Raw genomic sequence first — 21,105 nt, forward strand, 5'->3', positions numbered from 1 at the left:
AGCTCAACCACCACTATGGAGCTACCATGGGCAGGCATATGATCTACTTTGCATGTTTGGTCTCAGGTGGAGTTCAGAGACAGTAGATCAGTGATCCTAACCAGGGTGCGGCGGTACCCTTGGGTGCCACCAGATCCTTTGAAGTGTATTGTGAAGTGATGAGATAAGTGAGGTGTGAGAAAACAAGCCTATAAATTAAGCAAATAAATACAGGCTCAGGCTTGTCCCTGCTTGGACAAACCCCCAGCTCCCCTGCCAGCCCCTCTACAGGAAGGTAAGCACTCAAATATGTTTTTGAAACTGGGTGCCACTTAGTTCATAGAAGTTATGCAGGGGCACCTTGAGTCTAAAAAAGTTGAGAATCACTACAGTAGGTGTATGTCCAGAGTGGACTGATTTAAATCACAAATTTTAACTGTTGCTGGGCACTGGTGGCAGTGAAGAGCTACAGGGTACCTGGGCTCCAGGCTGTTGTGGGGCGTGGGGAAAGAGAGGCTATCTACCCATGACAGCTCCCCAAAACTGCCTATGTGACCTGCAGGCTCAAATAATTTCCCACCCCTGCTTTATACTGTTAGGGAATGGTACGTTTTTTATTTACTGGATCATTTATTTTCCCCCAATATTTGTCAAGCTGGTTTTGGACAAAAAATGAAATTCAATTAGAAAGATAGAAAGCAAACCCAGTACTTCTATGTAACTAAGTAACAACACAACATTAAAAGTGGTATGGACATAAGAAAAACATTTTACTGAAATGTTTTAGACAAAGGATGCTTTAACTTTATTTAGGGAATTAACCAATTGTTTCTAGTCATCATGGCCTCCAGGATTTTAGAACAGGCAAGTCAGCCTCTCAACTCTAGGTTTTTGTATTGATAGGCTGGAAGAAAAACAAACAAACATGCCTTCCTCCTTTTTCAAGTGTTTTAGCAACTTTAAAGGAGCTAGTTCTTGAACTGGACAAAACTGAACAGAATGAAATGAAAAAGAAACAAGTTATTTTTACATCTGTAGAAATGGCTGCAGCTGCCAGAAGCTGGTCTGTCACTTCAGCAAACCATAAGTGCAAGTGCTCTGGTTGCAGTGACTTTCCATAGTAGTAAGGGGGATTGACTTTGCTAAAACATCAGCAACAACTATGCTCTGCTTGGATACTGTTTTTTTAAATCTAAGTGACTTCACATATTATGTCAAGTTTAGGCCCTCACATAGGTTGCCCTAATTTCAAACTTATTCTTAAAATAGGTCTAGTTTAACAAGAAAAATGCATCTTAATTAAAATGTCATTGGTTTTCACCCAACCCACGTATGAGCCTGTGTTCTATAAACTGCATTTCTCCAGCATACCAGATGGCTTATTATTCCTTGTAGGGGGAGGATGCTTGGCAAATCCCAAGGAGACCATGCATCAGATACCCACTCTAGCACTGTGCCGGCACTCTGGATGGTACCTGGTGTGGCAGAATGCCACCTCTGTCTCTCCCCAAAAACTCTGCTGTGTGACAATTTGGTTAACATGGTCACTGCAAAGGGCAGATTCCTCTGCCCCCTCTCTCAGGTGACCCTGAGTTATAACCTGAGCTGGATACATTCCTGAGGGAGGGGGGAAACCTGCTCCCTCTGCCTACATGACTGGCATCACATACTTGGGTGATAGGCTTATGCTCCCTACTGTTCTAAGCCAGGGGTGGGCAAAATGCAACCCAGGGGCAGGATGCGGCCTGCCAGGCCATTCTATCCGGCCCACAGGGCCCCTAAAAAATTTAGAAAATTAGTATTTATCTGCCCCTGGCTGCCTGTCATGCAGCCCTCAATGGTTTGCCAAAACTCAGTAAGTGGCCCTCCATCCGAAATAACTGCCCGCCCCTGTTCTAAGTAATGCCAACCTGACTGGGAGGGGGCTAGAGACCCTGCCAATGTACCCAGCAACCAGTAATGCATTTCAAATTGGCTGGCTAGCAGCCAACAGGTGCTGGCCTCTATTGGACCAGGTAAATGAGGTCATAAGTTCTATGCACGTTAAGGACTGCCCAGGAGGAGGGGCAGTAGCCATAATGAAAACTTAGAGAGAAGCTGGACCATCTGAAACTTGCTCTCTCTTGAAACTCATGATCAATGAACTGCCTGCCTCCAGAGGGAATCTCCACCTGCCTCTGGATGATACTCGTGAGTAAGCTACCTGAGATCTAAATTAGATATATAGCTTGTAGTAACTCAGACGCATGATCAAAGGCTACCCAGCCACCCTGTTTGCTCTATGAGATTTCTCTGACATTGCTCTACCCTGTACCCTATTCCAAACCTACTCCTTGTAACCAAAAAAGATCTCCTTTGTACCTAGCATGGGAGACTTATTGGGAGTGGGTCAATTATGCTTTGGGGTCCCTCTGGTTCTGCTGACTAAGGGAGACCACTATTTGTGCTTCAGACTGAGGGAAGCACCCCAAGTTCTTGAAGTGGGTTGAGTACCCTCAAGGGCTACTAGGCCTGTATTTCCCACAGGGCACAGAGCCAGGATCACTTCAGACCCTTGGTGATGGCAGTGTTACCCCCAGGCTAGCAGGTGTGCTCCAGGAAGGAGGCTGGCCAGGAGTGAGGTGCCCCCAGGGAGGCAGTTGGAGCCTAGAAGGTGGTTTGGCACAGTGAGGCAAGTGGCTCGGCACAGGAGCATCCACCCGCTACTGGCCTGCCACACGTGGGCTCTTACCGTATCTGCCATCCGGCCCCAGTGTGTAGGCATATTTTGGTATGTCATTTGTCACAGGCACGCCGTCCCTTTGCAGCTGAGCCAGTGAATGCACATCCAGCTGTGCAGCAGACCCCTCCAGCTGTTCTGTCTGCTGGCTCCTAGCTTTCTTCTACACGGGAGCAAAAGCAAGAATTAAACCCCAGGACACCACTGTTTAATTCCCCACTGTTCCCTCTAAGCTGTGCAATATGTGCAGTTGTGCAGGTGTGCTCATGCCATGCTGCTAGGCACATGCTGTGTAGCTTAGAGGAAATGCTGCAGGGCACTCTAGAAGCACCTGCGCCCTGAGGTCACTGGTTGTGGCCTCAGACCGTGGCAGCCATTCACTTTCCTTCCTTTACAGTAATATACTCAGTCAAAGCTGGGCTGCCTCAAGAAGCAACTGATGCTGAGCTGCTGTTAAATCAGGCAGTTGGCGTTCAGTGCAGCTGCACTGCACTAAGCCACCTCTAACAGAGAAATCAAAAATGCTAATGTGCATTCTCTCTCTATATAGAGCGATAAGCACTTCAGTTGCAGCTTGGGAGGCTGAGGACTTTGATTTATCCACTACAAGGCCAGTAGGGGGGGTGGGATGGGAAGGGAAGAATGCAAGACTCCCACATAGGCCATCCATCCTGGAAAGACTCTGCTTTCACCACAGAGCATCTGTTAGGTTGTTTTGATCTAGTCAACCCTTCTGGGCACAGAGTCCACTGAGCTGACAGCTTCTAGAACATGTCCTGTAGAAAGCGGCATTAAAAATTAAACAACAAACTGCTCTCAGTAGGTACATTTCTCAGGTTGGAGTCAACCCCCTGAGCAGAGCACCAACCAAGGATTTTGAGGGAAGGCAAGAGGTAGTGCAGGGCACTAACAATGGGAGTCCTGACAGGCCCCATTTTGATCCACAGGAAAGAGTATTGGATACAAGCCATACCAATGGAAACATAGGTGGGAGGCCAAGTCCTGTTTCTTACCTCAGCATCTTCCTGGGCTAGCTTGTTCACAATTTCCCAGTCTAGCTGGATCCCCTTTTCTTCAAGCATCAAACCAATCAGGTCCAAGGGGAACCCCAGGTTTCCATAGATAGACCATGCCACCTCCACTGCAGAGGGACAGGAATGAAACTGAGCTCTGGATGGCCAAGGACAGAACATACAACAGCGTCACAGAAGTAATCTCTCATCACCTCTGACAGACTGCATGTATATCCCATCAGCAATGCTTCCTAACTAGGGGCAGTGCTGCCAGACAGCATGGAGCATTCTATCCTTCACCCCTAGGAATTACACATGCACAAAGACATCTGTAATTGTAACAGGCAGTTTGCTCCCATGAGGAAAATAACACAGCATGTCTTGTTGGGGGCAGAGTTCAAGACAGTGAATATGGGAAGGAAAGCCCCAGCCATGACAAAGCAGGGCACTGCAAATGCAGGAAGATCTTCTCAGGCTTCAGGATCATGGGGTGTGCCATTCTGTCTGGCACTAGCAGGTGCTAAGCTATGCTGTCAAACAGCGACCAGGTATGGAGAACTTTGTTCAAATCTGCCTTGTCCAGGAAGGGATTAAGCCCCACTATCACCCACTACACGGGGAGGGGGCTAGTTGCTGTGTCTGTGGGTCAATCATGACCCAGTCAAAAGACCAAGCCACCCTCCATCCCTGGCAGGCTCCTGCTTCTGTTCCTCCTCTGTAGCAAGTAGTACTGGAGAGGAACTCACCTGGAAAGAGCTTGGAGGGCCCCATCTGCTGCAGGGTCCTGTCTATGATACGCCGGCCCCGCTGGAGGGAGGAGAGGAAGGCCACCTCATTCTCATTGATGATGGTCACAATCTGGTGGAAGAGCAGCAGCAGGCTCAGGATATGCTTCACAGGGAAGTGGTTCAAAGCTGTTCCTGTTTTTACCAGGGTAATTTCAGAAGTGGAATGGCTAGTTCTGAAGCACTTTGAAAGCCAAGTACACCTGCACCTTCATTTCTGGAGTGCATTAAAGGCACTTGGAACACTTCAAATGTTGCTACTGTGCACGTCCTCAGTGACATTCCCTTGGGGTGAGGTCCACAGTTAAATTTGTCCTCCAGAACCCTGCCTGCCCTGTGCCATGTTGACTAATCTGTGCTGGGAGCAGGCTGAGTGTCTACTAAGGGAGCTGCATTTGCCAGGGCAGAGACCACCTTTGTACATCTGTACAGGACTCTGCATAAAGGTGTTCTGGCTCAGGGCTATGGCTGCTAAGGGCTACAAATACCACTAGAGACCTCCTCCACCTCTGCTAGAAAGAACTAATCAGATACCTGCTGAGAGAGACCAGAGGGAACGCTTAGCGACACTGCAGGTGGGACATCCACTCTTGCAAGTGAATGAGAAATCTGGATAAGGTGCCCCAAAGGTGCTGCTGGTTTTAGATTGAAAGATGCTGGTTGAGCTGGGCAGGGAAAAACTTGTAAAACAGCTGCCCCAAACACCTAGTTCTGCTTTGCTATATGAGTATGGGAAGTAGGAGATGCAAAGGATGTACTGGCAAGGGAACCCAAGCTCTGTGCTCCCAGACTTTTACCTCAGTCCAGGTGGTACACAAGCTGCCTTGGCTTCATCAGGGCACCCACCAGTCAATCCCAGTATAAGAAAACCCCATCCTGCAAGAGCCATGCTCAACTGCCACTGGAGGGTCTGCACCATGCACATAGTCCCTGACCATGCCTACGGTACCTACATACAGTCTCAGCTTGTCTGAGCTCAACCACATTCCTTTGGAAGCTCAGCCATGATAGAGGAGCAAACTCATCCCAAGGCAACACCTTGATATCCTGTTTTCTTGTATACAATATGCCCTTTTTTCTCTTGCATAAAACATGCCCCCTTTTCCTAAAAACCAGCTGCTGGAAAGTGCAATGTGCATTATATGTCAAAAATACATAAGAGCAGTTTCTGTTGCTTACTAGGTAAAAGCAAATGGAAAATTGGCATGACTCACAAGGGGCAGAACAATGAGTAGGCTCTGTTCCCTAGCTGCTGCTATTTGGTTACTTACTACAAAGAAAGATCTTATCTTCTTCATTCAGCCTTTAAAAACAAGGTGTGTATTTCATTCTGGGGCATGTTGCACGCAAGAAATTAAGGTAACCCACACAAACATCCCTCAAGAAGGCAACTTTGCACACCACAATTCCCATGACTGGTCAGCACGTCTTCCCAGCAGAATCCATGCTCTCACCTGATCCTCATTCTTCCTCAGCTCTGGATACGTATCCCCCTGGAGAGGCAATTTTGCAAAGCATTAGGATGCGCTATCAGCATAAGAACCTTTCTTCCCCACATCCTCTGGGGTTGTGGACCAGCCTGAGTCTCATTCTTGCCCTTTCACCAACCCTCTTCACCTTGCGAGGGGCCCATCGTAGGACCAGGCCTGTTCTTGTTCACCATCTCTCCTGGCAATTACAATTAATACTGCATGCACATTCACTTCCCCCACCTTCACTGTAGAACCTCAAAGCACCTTACAAAGCATTAAAGCTGCTAGTCCCCTCACTATAAGAGGAAACTGGGTCACAGAGGGGAAACAACTTGGTTCAAGATTGGAATGGGTCAAGAGCAGATTTGGGAACAGCCGCCAGTATTTTGACATCCCAGAGTCATCACTTTGCCGCTTGCCTCTCTGATAGAGCTGTACTATAATTCATTCTATTATTAAATATGACACAAACTCCCCTGTGAGTTGAGGTGACAGGTGACTGACAGGCATAAAGGAAATGTTTCTGTAATGCCTGAAGACCAGGTAGCACTGAGGTAGGACTTTAAGAATAGTGATAGGGTGTGCTCAGAGCTGGATTCATAGCTACTATCTCATGGCCAACTGCTCTCCCATTTACTGTTGCAGGGATCTCTCATGTCCTCTCTCACCCCATTTACCATGGCATGGCAGCTCCATGGCAACCCCAACAACTTGATTATGTAGAAGAGGGCCCGGAGGAAAACATTCGATGGGTTTACTATTTCTTTCGATAGGTTTTTAGCAACTGGAAATAAAAGGAAGGAGATCCAGCAACCCTGGAACAGGTTGCTCTGCACCGGCCAAAGCTTGCTAGCCACTATGCCAGAGTGCATATTATGTTGTAGCCCTTTCCTTGTCTTGTTCACACTTGGGCTAAATGCATTGTTTAGCCCAATGAACCCTTGACCCTGTGCAAAATAAGGGCATGATGTGGCTCTGGGATAAGCAGAGCACAATGTCAAAGATCCCCCAGTTCCTGGGGCTTTCACATCAGATACAAATTCCTGACAAGAGTAGCTGCCCTAGAGTCAGGCAAGAAATATCTGGAGGCTCATCCAGACAGTCTGGCTTAGGAGCAGATCTATCCCTCCCACCTACGGAAGACCTTCCTGCTTACCAGAATTCCCACCACAGCAGGAACCAAGCTGGCCAGGAGCCCAGGAGGAGCATGCAAGACTTCAGAGCAAAACCGGACAGCTCTTCGCAGGATCCGGCGCAATACCACCCTGAGGGAAGGGGAGAGTTCCTTGGTGTCCCAAGCCAGCTCTCCTTCCGTCTGACTCCCTTAATGCCCATCCGCCATCTCCCCTTCAAATACCCACGTTTCCCTCCCTCTCATAGTCGCATGAAAGCTCTCCTTACTCCTTCACGCCTCTCCAGAGATGATCTGCAGGGGTGACCCAGCAGGTAATCAAGGCGAAATCCATCCTGCTCTGTGCCCTTTGTTTCTCTCTCTCCATACCCTTGCTTCTTTCTCACTCCACCCACTTTGCTCCTATCCCAACTTCTTGACTCACGCTGTAACTGCCTTTCCCCCTTGCCCCTGCCCACAAACTCTACTCATGTTCCTACCCTTTCTTCTGAGTTACCCTTCCTTGTAACCCTGCTTCCTTACTCGGCTCCAGACATGCCTGGGTACACGCCGTCAGCAATGCACACGGAGAGGGCACGCACATGATCTGCAACCACACGGTAGGCCATGTTCATGCATTTGACATCAGCCTTCCCAACCAGGCCCTGGTACCCAGGCCCTCCACAGCCCTGTGAGATCAGAAAGGGAGATATTTCAGCAGAGACAACTAGATCTGAAGAGAAAGCTTGCATCAGGATGTTCCTGGCTGTACACTGGATGATATAGGTCTAGGAAAGTGTTTCTCTGGCCTGGTTCTAGCCTGTGGCAAGCTCCTTTCACCAAGCATGCACCTAATCTCCTTACACTTGCTTCACACTGCCTTGTATGCCAGCTGATTCTCATGAAAGCCCTTTCAGCACACAAGTGTACAGAAGTAACGTGGGTCAGAGAATATATCAGAAATAAGGACTTGATCACTTGAAGCAATTAAAATCCCAGGGCACTTGTAACATGCAGCAAAAATGCCAGTGTTCTGGTAATGTCCCAATCTGAGAACTCCTTCCTAGCTGTTCATTACTCTGCTGTGATTCAAGCTGGATGCACGCCCAGGTCTAAGCTGTTGTGCTGTGCTGCTAGGTTGGGGCGGGCAATTATTTTGGGCAGAGGGCCGCTTACTGAGTTTTGGCAAACCATCGAGGGCTGCATGACAGGCAGCCCGGGGTAGATAAATATTAATTTTCTAAATTTTTTAGGGGACCCATGGGCTGGATAGAATGGCCTGGTGGGTGGCACCTGGCCCCCAGGCCGCATTTTGCCCACCCCTGTGCTAGGTGTTATCCGAGAGCCTTTGTATCCCACCTGAAGAGTGCTGGATAAGCAGCGTCTACACCAGTGATTTACAACTTCTTCAGTCATGGCACCCCTCCACCATTTTTCTGAATGTGGCAGCACCCTTGGTTGAGAAACACCGATGGTGCTGCCTCACTGTCCTCAGTGCTTGTCAACTGGGTGGGGCTGTCTCAAAGTAAAAGTGACCTAGGAAGGGCTGCAACGTGTGTGCTCCCTCCTCCTGCATTAAGGTTCTATAATCCAGAAGCAGGACAAGTGGAACTTTCCTGTGCGCCTCCCAGTTGATGGGAGACAGAGCTGTAATGCAGCGAGAGTGAGGGCGTGTTGCAGCCTTACAGGTGGGGCAACTTTTCCTGTGTTGCAACACGTCTGAGGTGGTCTTGCAGCAGTCTGGTTGAGAACCAAAGCTCTGCACATTAGAGAGGCTGATGTGCTTTTGGCTCAGCTGTGACTCTGGGAGGGGACAACAGATCCTCACCTTGTGGATGGCGTCCAGAATGGGGGTGAAGAGATCCGTGTCGTAGTTCGAGCGCTTGCCCTGCAAGATTGTCACCAGCCGTTCTAGGCCCATTCCTGTGTCCACATGATGCTGAGGCAACGGACGCAGACTCCCACTGGCCTCTCTAGCAATGCACCAGCCCCCGCCCAAAGAACAAAACAAAGAGAAGCAGAAGTGAGCTCTGGATCAAGTGTCAGAGCAAACAGCTGGTGAGTTGAGAAAGGGGCCATCAGATGGGGATGGACGCAGCAGTGGGGCAAGCAAGAAGTGGGCAGCAGCAGTTCAGGGAAGCAGGACTGACTGGAACAGGAGCAATGTAAAGGGGGATACAGGGCTCAGGGCAGAGACGGATGTAGCAGGGACAAAGGAACATGTGATGTGAAGGGACAACAGAAGCTTGTAGGAAGGACAGATGTTTCAAAAACTCCTGCCTTCCCATGTAGTACTGCCATCAGGAAAAGAACAGGATCTCTGAGGAAGTCAGTAGGTCTGACAGGTGCTCAGATTATAGAGTGCAGTTCTGAGCCATCCCTGGTGATCCTGCTACCCAGTACCTGTCATACTGCATGAAAACCAGGTTCCAGATTTCCACCACATCAGGGTTGTCTTGGTTCACCAATGCTGCTGCATTCCTTCCACCACCTATGTGGTCATAGTGGATCTCTGTGCAGGGACCACAGGGGCCTGTATCCCCCATCTCCCAGAAGTTCTCTTTCAGTGGGAAAGGAAGCACGTGGCTCGGACATACCCTGAAAAGAAAGGCAGTGAAGCTGACCAGGCTGGACCCTTCCACTGGATGCCTGTGCTACAAACCTCCATGGAGCAGGCAGAGGAGCTAGAGAGGTGAGTTATCTCCAACTGCACTGATGCACTGAATTGCCTCCATTCCTGCTTGACCAGGAGAGCAGCCACCATCACTGGAGCATATTCTGAGAGAATGAACATCTGGAAGAGCTCTAAATGGGGCCAGAGAGCTCAAGAGACCTAGGATCAAGAGTGTTGGGTTCCAGGAAAACACATTACCCTGGCATCCATGCACTTCCCACCTGAAACAAAAGTTCCTGTCAACATGTTTCATCCCTGTCCTGAAGAGACCACCAGTAGGTCTGCGATAATAACTCAGTCACAGAATCACAGAAAATTAGGATTTGAAGGGACCTCAGGAGGCCATCTAGCCCAACCTCCTGCTCAGAGCAGGACTTCCCCCAAACATATTGTTCCACCCACAATTTTGTCTAGCCAGGTGTTAAAAACCTCTGAGGATGGAGATTCCACAACCTCTCTGAGTAATCTGTTCCAGGCTTTACTACCCTCCTACTGAGAAAGATTTTCCTAATATTTAACCTCAACTTCCCTTGCTGCAACTTGAGACCATTGCTCCTTGTTCTGTTATATGTCATCAGTGAGAACAATTTAGCTCCATCCTCTTTGGAACTACCGTTCAGGTAGTGGAAGGTTGCTAGTAAAACTTCCTCCATCTTCTTTCCTCCAGATTAAATAAGCCCAGCTCCCTCAGCCTTTCCTCGTAAACCATGTGCCCTAGCCTCTAAACATTTTTGTTGCCCTCTGCTGGTCTCTCTCCAATTTGTCCACATCCCTTCTATAGTAGAGGGTCCAAATCTGGATACAGCACTCCATCTGCTCAGCCCTGAGCCTCTCAGCAGGCAGAAAATAAAATACCCTTGCCTGAGATGAGAGCATTGTGTGATCATCTTCCCTGAAACCAGGACTGAGAATGCCAGCCTCATTTCACCCAGGCCAGGAAACCTTCAACTTTCACACTAACTCAGAGCAACCCAGAAATGAGATGCTGCTAGGTTGTAGGGCCGTTTGTGGAATTCATGACAATCCAAGCAATGGGGCAACCAAGTACATAAAAGAAAGTGAAAACAATGACAGTGTTTTTGCCTGGACATTTGCATCATATTAGCAAAAGAGAAGGCCCAAGCCATGCTTACCCCAGACTCAGCCAAATGTCTCTGCTCTCCTCATCTGCACTCAGCCCCAGTGAGGAGTCCCCTCCAAAATAGGTGACATAGAGACGGTCTTGAGGGATCTCATAGATCTTTGTCAAAAGTTCCCAGGCCATGCTGCAAGCCTCCTCCTGAACAAAGGTAAGGAAACAATGGGAAGCATAGCTATTTGGGAGCACAGAGGCATGAGTAATGTGAAAATAAGGTATAGAACAGGGGCAGAAAATCCAGCCCACCAGACCATTCTATCCGGCCCATGGACCCCCTAAAATTTAGAAAATCAGTATTTATCTGCTCCTGGCTAGCTGTTAAAGATGACAGGCGACAAGGGCAGTCCCCTCTATGTACAATACACAAACCCATGTAAATGAGGACAAAAATATTTTTTAAAATCAAATTTCATGTATTTCATAGACATTAGGGCTGGAAGGGACCTTGGAAGATCATCGAGTGCAGCCCCCTGCCCAAAGGGCAGGAAGTCAGCTGGGGTCATAGGATCCCAGCAAGATAAGCATCCAATTTGCTCTTGAAGGTGTTCAGTGTAGGTGCTTGAACCACCTCCAATGGCAGGCTATTCCAGACCTTGGGGGCTCAGACAGAAATTCTTCCTTATGTCCAGCCTGAAATGGTCTTGCAGTAGTTTATAACCGTTAGACCTCATCATCCCATCTGGTAATCAAATGTTCTCCCAGATCCTGGTGGTCACCCCTGGTAAACTTATAGGTGGCCATCAGATCGCCCCTGAGCCTGCGCTTTTCCGGGCTGAAGAGCCCCATGGCTCTCAGCCTGGCGTCGTAAGGTCTGTTTTCCTGACCTCTGATCATGCATGTGGCTCTTCTCTGGACTTTCTCAAGCTTCTCCATATCCTTTTTGAATTGCGGAGCCCAAAACTGGACACAGTACTCCAGTTGCGGCCTCACCAAGGCCGAGTACAAGGGGAGAATGACTTCCTGGGATTTGCCTGAGAAACATCTATGGATGCAAGCTAGTGTTTTGCTTGCTTTCCTAGCTGCAGCATCACATTGCAGGCTCATGTTCATCTTGCGGTCAATGATGACCCCCAAGTCTCTTTCTTCTGTAGTGCTAGCCAGAGTAGCACTGCTGAGCCTATAAGGGTGCTGCAGGTTTTGCCTCCCAAGGTGAAGAACCTTGCATTTTTCAGTGTTAAACACCATCAGGCTCTTGTCCGCCCATTTCCTGAGCCTGTCCAGGGCAGGCGATCCAGGCTGACTGCCTTCAGGTGTGGATGCTTTACCCCAAAGTTTGGTGTCATTGGCGAACTTGGCCAGTCCACTTCTGACTCCAATGTCCACATCATTAATGAAGATGTTGAACAATATGGATCCAAGGACAGAGCCTTTGGGGGACCCCACTGGTCACAGCACACCATGACAACTGACTTTCGTCAATTACCACCCTCTGGGTCTGACCATGGAGCCAATTTCCCAGCCAGTGGATCGTGGTGGACCCAAGGCCACAATTGGTCGGTTTCGCCAAGAAGTGATCATGGGATACCAGATCAAAGGCTTTTTTGAAGTCAAGATATATGACAACAATCTCTTCTCCCTTGTCCAGGTGATAGGTCACTTGGTCGTAGAAGGAAATGAGATTGGTCAAGCAAGACCTACCCGCAACAAACCCATGCTGGCTATCCCTCAAGATGTTGGCGTCAGCCAGTGCATTAAAGATGACCTCTTTAATAAATTTTTCTAAGACCTTCCCTGGGATAGAAGTCAGGCTGATGGGCCTATAGTTAGCTGGATCTACTTTTCTCCCTTTCTTGAAGATCGGCACTACATTGGCCTTCTTCCAGTATTCGGGCACTTCACCAGAACGCCAGGAGTTTTCGAAGATCCGTGCCAGAGGCTGGGCTATGATGCTTGCCAGCTCCTTGAGTACCCTGGGGTGTAGACTGTCAGGGCCAGCTGATTTGAAGGTATCCAGCCTCTCAAGGTATTCCTTAATGAATGTTGTAGATGTTCAAATTTTAGAATATGATATTCTGGTTTTTGGTATTTTTCTGGTTCTGAGACGGCAAACCCCCTTGCTGAAAGGAGTATTTCTTGGGGCAAGGGAAGAGCTTTTTGGTGGCAAAGGTCAGGAGTTAGGGGGCAGGACTTCCGATACAAGATGGCAACCAAGGGCAGGGCTACTCATGCCCTCAACAACTTGCCTAAACTTGGTAAATGGCCCTCTGCCCTAATAACTGCCCACCTCTAGTATAGAGGAAAAAGAAATGATATGCAGCAGAAACAGTCACTTTGTTATTATATGTCTTTGTCAAAGATTATCCGGCCCTCCGACCACTACCCTATACTCCTCATCCATGTGGGTATGAACGACACGGCTCAGAGCAATCCTAGCCGGGTCATGAGAGACTACAGGGCTCTGGGAGTGGGGGCTGGGGGCCCAAGTGGTCTTTTCCTTGCTCCTCCCAGTTGTGGGTCACAGGCTGAGGAGGGAGAGACGGATCAAGGTAGTCAACCAAAGACTGTGACGCTGGTGTCATTGTGAAGGCTTTGGCTTCCACGATCACGGTCCGCTCTTTGGTGAGAGAGGCAGTGAGCTGCTGGGAAGAGACGGCCTCCACCTCACTCTGCTGGGGAGGAGGCTCTTCTCAGCCAGACTGGTTGACCTGCTCGACTGGGCTTTAAACGAAGTCTGCCGGGGGATGGGTGAAAAATTGTCAATGCAAGCCCACTACGCAACTACTGCATAACCAGCAGGTTAGGGCACCCTAGAGAATCCATACCTACCCCAGCCCTGGAACGGTATCCGCCTGGGAGTGCAAGGAAGCCTAGGGCTTACTTACATGTCTGTACACCAATGCCAGGAGCTTGGGGAACAAACAGGAGGCACTGGTTCTCCTGCTAAGCAAGAAAGACTACAATCTCATAGTGATAACAGAGACCTGGTGGGACTCCACCTATGACTGGGCCACAGGTATAGATGGCTATACCCCGTACAGGAGAGATTGTGTAGATAAAAGTGGTGGGGGTGTAGCTCTCTATGTCAAGGACAGCTACACGTCCCTGCAAATTGACACTGGCACCCAGGGAGGATGACTGGAGTCCCTCTGGGTTAAAATATGTGGGGAACTCAGCATAGGGGACACCATGGTAGGAGTCTACTACAGACCTCCTGACCAGAAACAAGAGCTGGACCAGGAATTTGCCAGGGAACTGGCTGAGGCTGCACACTCTCAGTGCATGGTTGTCATGGGAGACTTTAACTACCTGGACATCTCATGGGAAGAGAACTTGGCCAAATCCAATTGGTCACAAAGCTTCCTCACGTGCATGGACAAGCTCTACCTGACTCAAGAAGTCTATGGACTGACAAGAGGTAAAGCGTTACTGGGCCTCATACTGGCCAAAGGAGATGACCTAGTCAATGACCTAAGAATCAGTGGAAAGCTAGGTGATAGTGACCACGAGCTGATCACCTTCACTACCCATGACAAAGCTGGCAAGTTAGTCAGCAATGCTGAAGTCCTCAACTTCAGGAAAGCTGACTTGACAAGTTCAGAAGGTTCGTTGTCAAGGCCCTAAGGGACCACAACTTGACAGGAAGAGGAGTCCATGAGGAGTGGCTGCTCCTCAAAGGAGCGATCCTGACAACACAAGGGTTATCCATCCCATCTCGGAGGAAAGGTAGCAAAGGGCACAAAAACCCCCTTGGCTTAGCAGGGAACTTGAGGACCTCCTATGCCTAAAAAGAGAGACTTATAAAGGATAGCAGGCTGGAATCACCACCAAGGAGGAGTACTCAGTCAGCACTGGTCTGTACCTGCTGGGAGCAGACAAGGAAAGCCAAGGCTGAAACTGAATTCCATCTGGCTTCACATATCAAGGATAATAAAAAGTCCTTTTTCAGATATGTAGGGAGTCGGAGAAAAAGCAAGGGCAACCCTGGACCCCTGCTGAACCAAATGGAACAACTGATAACTGACACCCAGGAAAAAGCTAACCTGCTTAATGGGTACTTTGCGTCGGTCTTTCATCTGCCCAAAGGGACCGCCCTGCCTAGCATGACGCGGGACAGCCAGGGTGAGGGCGTATTTATACCCAGCATTAGTGTAGACCTTGTAAAGGATCACCTTGAGAGGCTGGACACCTTCAAGTCAGCTGGCCCTGACAGATTACACCCTAGGGTACTCAAGGAGCTGGCAGGTGTCATAGTCCAACCACTGGCAAAAATATTCAAAAACTTGTGGCGCTCAGGTGAAGTACCTGAAGACTGGAAGAAGGCCAACATGGTACCCATCTTCAAGAAAAGGTGGAAAGTAGATCCCGGGAATTACAGACCAATCAGCTTGACCTCAATCCCCAGTAAGATTCTGGAGAAAATTATCAAAGATACCCTTCTTGATAAGTTGGCTGAAGGCAACATCCTCAGGGACAGCCAGCACAGGTTTGTCGCGGGTAGGTCTTACCTGAACAATCTCATCTCCTTCTATGACCAGGTGACATCACCTGGACAAGGGAGAAGAGATTGACATCATATATCTAGACTTTAAAAAAATCTTCCATCTGGTGTCCCATGATTTCATGGAAAAATTGGCCATCTGCGGCCTTGGCTACACCACAGTCCGATGGCTGGGAAACTGGCTCTGAGGTCAGACCCAGAATGTAGCAGTTGATGGCAGTGAATCATTATGGTGCTCCGTGACCAGTAGCGTCCCCCAAGGCTCTGTCCTTGGACTTGTTCTCTTTAACATCTTTATCAATGACATGGATATTGGCGTCAGAAGCGTACTGGCCAAGTTCGCCGATGACACTAAACTCTGATCCAGGCTGACTTGGATAAGCTTAGTACGTGGTGGATACAAACCTGATGACGTTCAATACTGAAAAATGCGAGGTACTCCACCATGGGGAAAAAACCCCTGCTGCATGCTTATAGTCTTGGCAGTGCTACGCTCGCTACCGCCATGGCTGAAAGAGACTTGGGGGGTCATGATTGACCACAAGATGAACATAAGCCATCAATGCAATGTTGCAGCTGGTAAAGCAAATAAAACTCTGGCTTGCATCCATAGATGCTTCTCAAATAAATCTCAGAATGCCATCTTCCCGCTGTACTCGGCCTTGGTGAGGCTGCAGCTGGAGTACTGCATCCAGTTCTGGGCTTCACAATTCAGGAATGTGAAGAAGCTTGAGAGAGTCCAGAGGACAGCCATATGCATGATCAGAGCGCAAGAGAATAAGCCTTATGAAGAGAGGCTGAGAGCCACTGGACTCTTCAGCCTGGAGAAGCAAAGGCTCAGGGGGGGACCCGGTGGCTGCTTATAAGTATGTAGGGGGTGTACATCAGGATCTGGGAGAATGTCTGTTCACCAGAGCGCCCCAAGGAAAAACAGGGACCAACGGTCATAAACTTCTTCAAGACCGTTTTAAGCTGAACATAAGGAAAATTTTCTTTACTCTCTGAGCCCCCAAGGCCTGAAATAGACTCCCTTCAGAAGTGGTGCAGGCACCTACTCATTGGACTCATTCAAGAAATGTTTGGATGCTTATCTTGTTGGGATCCTTTGACCCTAGCTGACTTCGTGCCCCTGGGGCAGGGGGCTGGACTTCATGTTCTTCAAGGTCCCTTCCAGCCCTAACATCCATGAAATCTATGAAATATAGCATATCACACAGCACGAAGGCAGCAATGCAAGCAAGACAGGCCTTCAGACATCTGTGGAAAACTATCAGCTTCCTAAATGTGACCCAGCAGTGCCTACACCCACTAAGTCAATTGGAGAATCAGTGGCAGCTAGTGAAGGTGTCATCATTTTACAGCACCTGCATACGCTCAGCACATTACCTGGTTAGACACCCATTTTAGCCATGTAGCTCACAACAAAGAACGTAGCCTGTGTTGTGAGAAACACAGAGTCATCAAAGCAGCCAAGTGACTATCTGGTACAATTATGTTTCTCGAGCCATATGATGCACCTGACACTTTGCAGAGACCCCCCTGTCCCTGAGGATTTTACTTTGTAGTGTAGGAGTAGATAATTATTTTGGCTGGAGGGCCGCTTAGTGAGTTTTGGTGAGCTGTTGAGAGCCACCCATGTAAAATTAATGGTGAAGATATGACTTTAACAAATCACAGAAAAAAACCCAAATCACATGCTAAAAATCGAACATTATGAAATATTTTAATTTTATTTCAAAGAATAAATTTTGTCTTGATTTTTTTTTTTTAGCAGTGTACATAGAGGTGATTGTGTAATAGCTTAGAATAAAGTGTCTCTCTCAAGGGAACCAAAACCAGCCAGCAGGAAACTAGGCCAAGGGAGAATGCCCCCACCCCCACCAGAGTCCTGCCTCCTAGGGAAGATCTTAGAAAAGTTTATTAAAGAGGCCATCCTTAATGGACTGGCCAATGCCAACATCCTGTGGGATAGCTAGCATGGGTTTGTTGCGGGTAGGTCTTGCTTGACCAATGTCATTTCCTTCTATGACCAGGTGACCTATCACCTGGACAAGGGAGAAGAGATTGTTGTCATATATCTTGACTTCAAAAAAGCCTTTGATCTGGTATCTCATGATCACCTCTTGGTGAAACCGGCCAATTGTGGCCTTGGGTCCACCACGATCCGCTGGCTGGGGAATTGGCTCCGTGGTCGGATCCAGAGGGTGGTAATTGACAGAAGTCAATCGTCATGGTGTGCTGTGACCAGTGGGGTCCCTCAAAGCTCTGTCTTCGGACCCATATTGTTCAACATCTTCATTAATGATGTGGACATTGGAGTCAGAAGCAGACTGGCCAAGTTCGCTGATGACACCAAACTTTGGGACAAAGTATCCACACCTGAAGACAGGAGGGCTATCCAGGCTGACCTGGACAGGCTCAGGAAATGGGCGGATGAGAACCTGATGGCATTTAACACTGAAAAATGCAAGGTTCTCCACCTTGGGAAAAAAACCCCTGCAGCATCCTTATAGGCTTGGCAGTGCTACGTTGGCTAGCACTACAGAAGAAAGAGACTTGGGGCTCACCATTGACCACAAGATGAACACGAGCCTGCAATGCGATGCTGCGGCTAGTAAAGTGAGCAAAATGCTAGCTTGCATCCATAGACGCGTCTCAAGCAAATCCCAGAATGTCCTTCTACCCCTGTACTCGGAGCTTGGTGAGGCCACAGCTGGAGTACTGCTTCCAGTTTTGGGCTCTGCAATTCAAAGAGGATGTGGAGAAGCTTGAGAGGGTCCAGAGAAGAGCCACATGCATGAAATCAGGAAAACAGACCTTACAACAACAGGCTGAGAGTCATGGGGCTCTTTAGCCTTGAAAAGCGCAGGCTCAGGGGTGATCTGATGGCCACCTACAAGTTTATAAGGGGTGACCACCAGGATCTGGGGGAACTTTTGTTCACCAGAGCGCCCCAAGGGATGACGAGGTCGAACGGTCATAAACTACTACAAGACCGTTTCAGGCTGGACATAAGGAAGAATTTCTTTACTGTCCAAGTCCCCAAGGTCTGAACAGCTTGTCATTGGAGGTGATTCAAGCACCTACAATGAATACTTCAAGAGCAAATTGGATGCTTATCTTGCTGGGATCCTATGACCCCAGCTGACTTCCTGCCCCTTGGGGCAGGGGGCTGAACTCAATGATCTTCTGAGGTCCTTTCCAGCCCTAATGCCTGTGAAATCTATGAAATCATCCAGCCATCTCTCAAATCACCAGAGAGTTCTTGCCTCAGACTGTGCACCCTGGCACACCCTTCAGGAGCCACTCGAGCCTCAAACCTGCTTGCCTGCCTCTCACTCCTTTCCATCCATACTAGCTTTCCCACAAAGCCTGGGGAAGCCCAGCAGCCCCCTCCAACCCACCCCAACTCCCTGCTAGGGCAATGCAGGCTGCACCCCCACAGAAACTGGTGGTTCCCTTTCCCCCAGGAGGAGCCCCAGCCCCAGCATGGTGGGGGCAGCCTCACTTGGGTGGATAGGAAAGGAGCTGTGCTGGCTGCAGCCAGGAGGCAGATGGCTGGGCTGGCTCGCAGTGCTGCACAGGGCAAGGGAAGAGGTGGGGATGGAGCCAGGAGGCACTGGGCTACCTTTGGGCACAGGTGCAGAGCGCCTGCCACATGGTCCTAGCACCCAAGGTGGTTCCTGCCAGCTCCGTGTTGCAGGCAGACAGGGCACCGCTGGCCCAGCCTGAGCAGGGGTGCCGAGGCCTGGCAGTGGTGTAGAACCAGGTGGGTGGGTGGGCAGGGTTGCTTCCACCTAGCAATGTGTGGTGCCACCAGAGTCTGGAGCTGGAGCTGCTATCCACCCACAGACTGGATAGAATCAATTGATGGGCTAGATACAGCCCCGCAGACCATATTTTGACTACCTCTGCTCTAGCATCTCACCTTGAAGTAATCTCCGAAGGACCAGCTCCCCAGCATCTCAAAGAAGGTGTGATGGTAAGTGTCTCTGCCCACATCCTCCAGGTCATTATGTTTCCCGCCAGCACGCACACACTTCTGGCTGTTCACCACACGCTGGTACCGGGCCAGCTCACTCCGGGGATCTGCCGTGCCCAGGAAGATGGGCTTGAACTAGAACAGCAATGTAGAATTGTAACCATTTGCAGATGCTGCCTGGTACAGTGGACTCCAACTGTGCTGTGACAACTCTGAACAAGGAGGAAGGCACCTAGGGCAATTAAGGGCTAACTGCCACATCAGCAGATGGGACAGTTCAGTAACTGACTCTGTTTTATCACAATTGAAGCACATCAGGGGACTGCTCCAAATATCTGAAGGAGAGAGAAAGCACCTATTTTCTCTTGCTGCAGAAAGGACATGAACCACTGGCTTCAAGTTGCAGGAAAATTAGTTTAGATTGGGCATCCAGAAAAACTTCTTCACTAGTGAGACAGTGGACCAAACTCCCTAGGGAAGCTGTGGACTCCCCATCACTAGAGGCTTTCAAGAGGCTGGACAGCCACTGGTCGGGGATGATCCAGGCATAACTACTATGGGCATTTCCTGTGCTTTGCTGGTTGCCCCCTCCCTCCCCTTTTCTGCTTGAACACGTGTATGGGTGCTTTTAAGGCTTCCCAGAGGCATTGCGTATTGGCTATAGCTAAGGCTGAAGACTTTGGTCAGGGTGTGCCAGTACTCCTGCTGGGACCAAATCCAGAGGTTCCTGGCTAGAGGGTTTTAAACCTCTGCTCAGGGTCAGACTGATCATATCTGGGGTCAGGAAGGGGGAGGGGGGTTTACCTTCCTCTAGCAGGAGGTATAGCTACCTGGGATCTCTTGAATGTATGCTGGCAACATTTCATAGAAGCAGGACATTGGCTGCTGTGATTCCCCTGCTTTACCTGAGGCAGGTTAGGGTGCTAGGTCTGTGTTCTGTCAGGCTGATGGTAGACTCATGCAGAAGCTAGATTATGATTCGTATGGGATGGTTGGGATAGGGATGTTCCTACCTCGGGCAGGGGGTTGTACTACATAACCTGTGGAGTCCGCTTCCAGCCCTACTTCCCTATGACTCTCGAGGGGAGAGAGACCTGCAGCCTCCTGGCTGGGGCATAGGAAGGGCGCACCCCAGTCCCTGCCCTGCTTGACAACGAGTGAAGGGTGGTGCAGATCTGGGATACAAGCCTCTCCCAGCTGGCCTCACCAGGGCGGGCCCTGCACAGGATGCACCATCTGCACACATGTGCACATGTACATGTACTCCCATGCTTGCACACATGGGAACACACATGGACTCACACGTGCGCGTGTATATGCACTCCCATCCAGGTACTCACACACACACAGGTGTGCACAAACACACGCATGTGCACACACGTCAGTAGTCATCCCTGGAAGGGATGAAGACGCGTGCGCTCATACAGTCACGCATGCGCACACACCTGGTTCATGCCCGCGTTGACGAAGAGCAGCGCGGGGTCCCCACGGGGCCGCACCGAGGCGGAGGGCAGGCGGCGGTGCCGGTGCCGCCCCTGGAAAAAGCGCAAAAAGGCCTCGCGCACCTGCCCCGCAGCGGGGCCAGGGCCAGCGGCGGTGGAGCAGCGCGAACGGCGGGGCCCGCAGTCCCAGGCACAGCCCCGGACTACCCCGCGCACGCCCCGCAACAGCCCCGCCATCTTGCAGACGCGGGCGCATGCGCAAGCACCGCGCTCTCTACAGCCCCTGCCACCACCGCTCTTCTCAGCTCGGCCATCCATTGTTCCGCCTGGCCGCCCCCAGCGCATGCGCCGC

The 21,105-nt window shown here is 49.7% G+C and overlaps 1 protein-coding gene across 3 annotated transcripts in view; it reads right to left on the reverse strand.

Moving 5' to 3' along the window:
• Positions 1-21,098, reverse strand: part of AARS2 (alanyl-tRNA synthetase 2, mitochondrial) — a 34,769-nt gene extending 13,671 nt beyond the window's left edge. Inside the window, exons 1-11 of one of the 3 annotated variants that reach the window (XM_090046416.1) lie at positions 20,757-21,098; positions 19,258-19,446; positions 10,887-11,032; positions 9,483-9,677; positions 8,908-9,052; positions 7,623-7,768; positions 7,125-7,233; positions 5,951-5,989; positions 4,458-4,569; positions 3,712-3,839; positions 2,711-2,861 (exon numbers count right to left, since the gene is read on the reverse strand). In XM_090046416.1, coding sequence (XP_089902542.1) covers positions 2,711-2,861; positions 3,712-3,839; positions 4,458-4,569; positions 5,951-5,989; positions 7,125-7,233; positions 7,623-7,768; positions 8,908-9,052; positions 9,483-9,677; positions 10,887-11,032; positions 19,258-19,446; positions 20,757-21,098 — 1,702 coding nt within the window. Of the gene's footprint in view, positions 1-2,710; positions 2,862-3,711; positions 3,840-4,457; positions 4,570-5,950; positions 5,990-7,124; positions 7,234-7,622; positions 7,769-8,907; positions 9,053-9,482; positions 9,678-10,886; positions 11,033-17,896; positions 18,070-19,257; positions 19,447-20,756 lie in introns of those variants that run through there. The other 2 variants (XM_090046425.1, XM_090046408.1) reach the window with 2 other exon arrangements.
• Between the last annotated feature and the right edge of the window lie 7 nt (positions 21,099-21,105).

The sequence above is a fragment of the Crocodylus siamensis genome, chromosome 1 (genome assembly GCF_052110815.1).
Source record: "Crocodylus siamensis isolate JL-2025a chromosome 1, ASM5211081v1, whole genome shotgun sequence".
In the NCBI taxonomy this organism is placed as follows: Eukaryota; Metazoa; Chordata; order Crocodylia; family Crocodylidae; genus Crocodylus; species Crocodylus siamensis.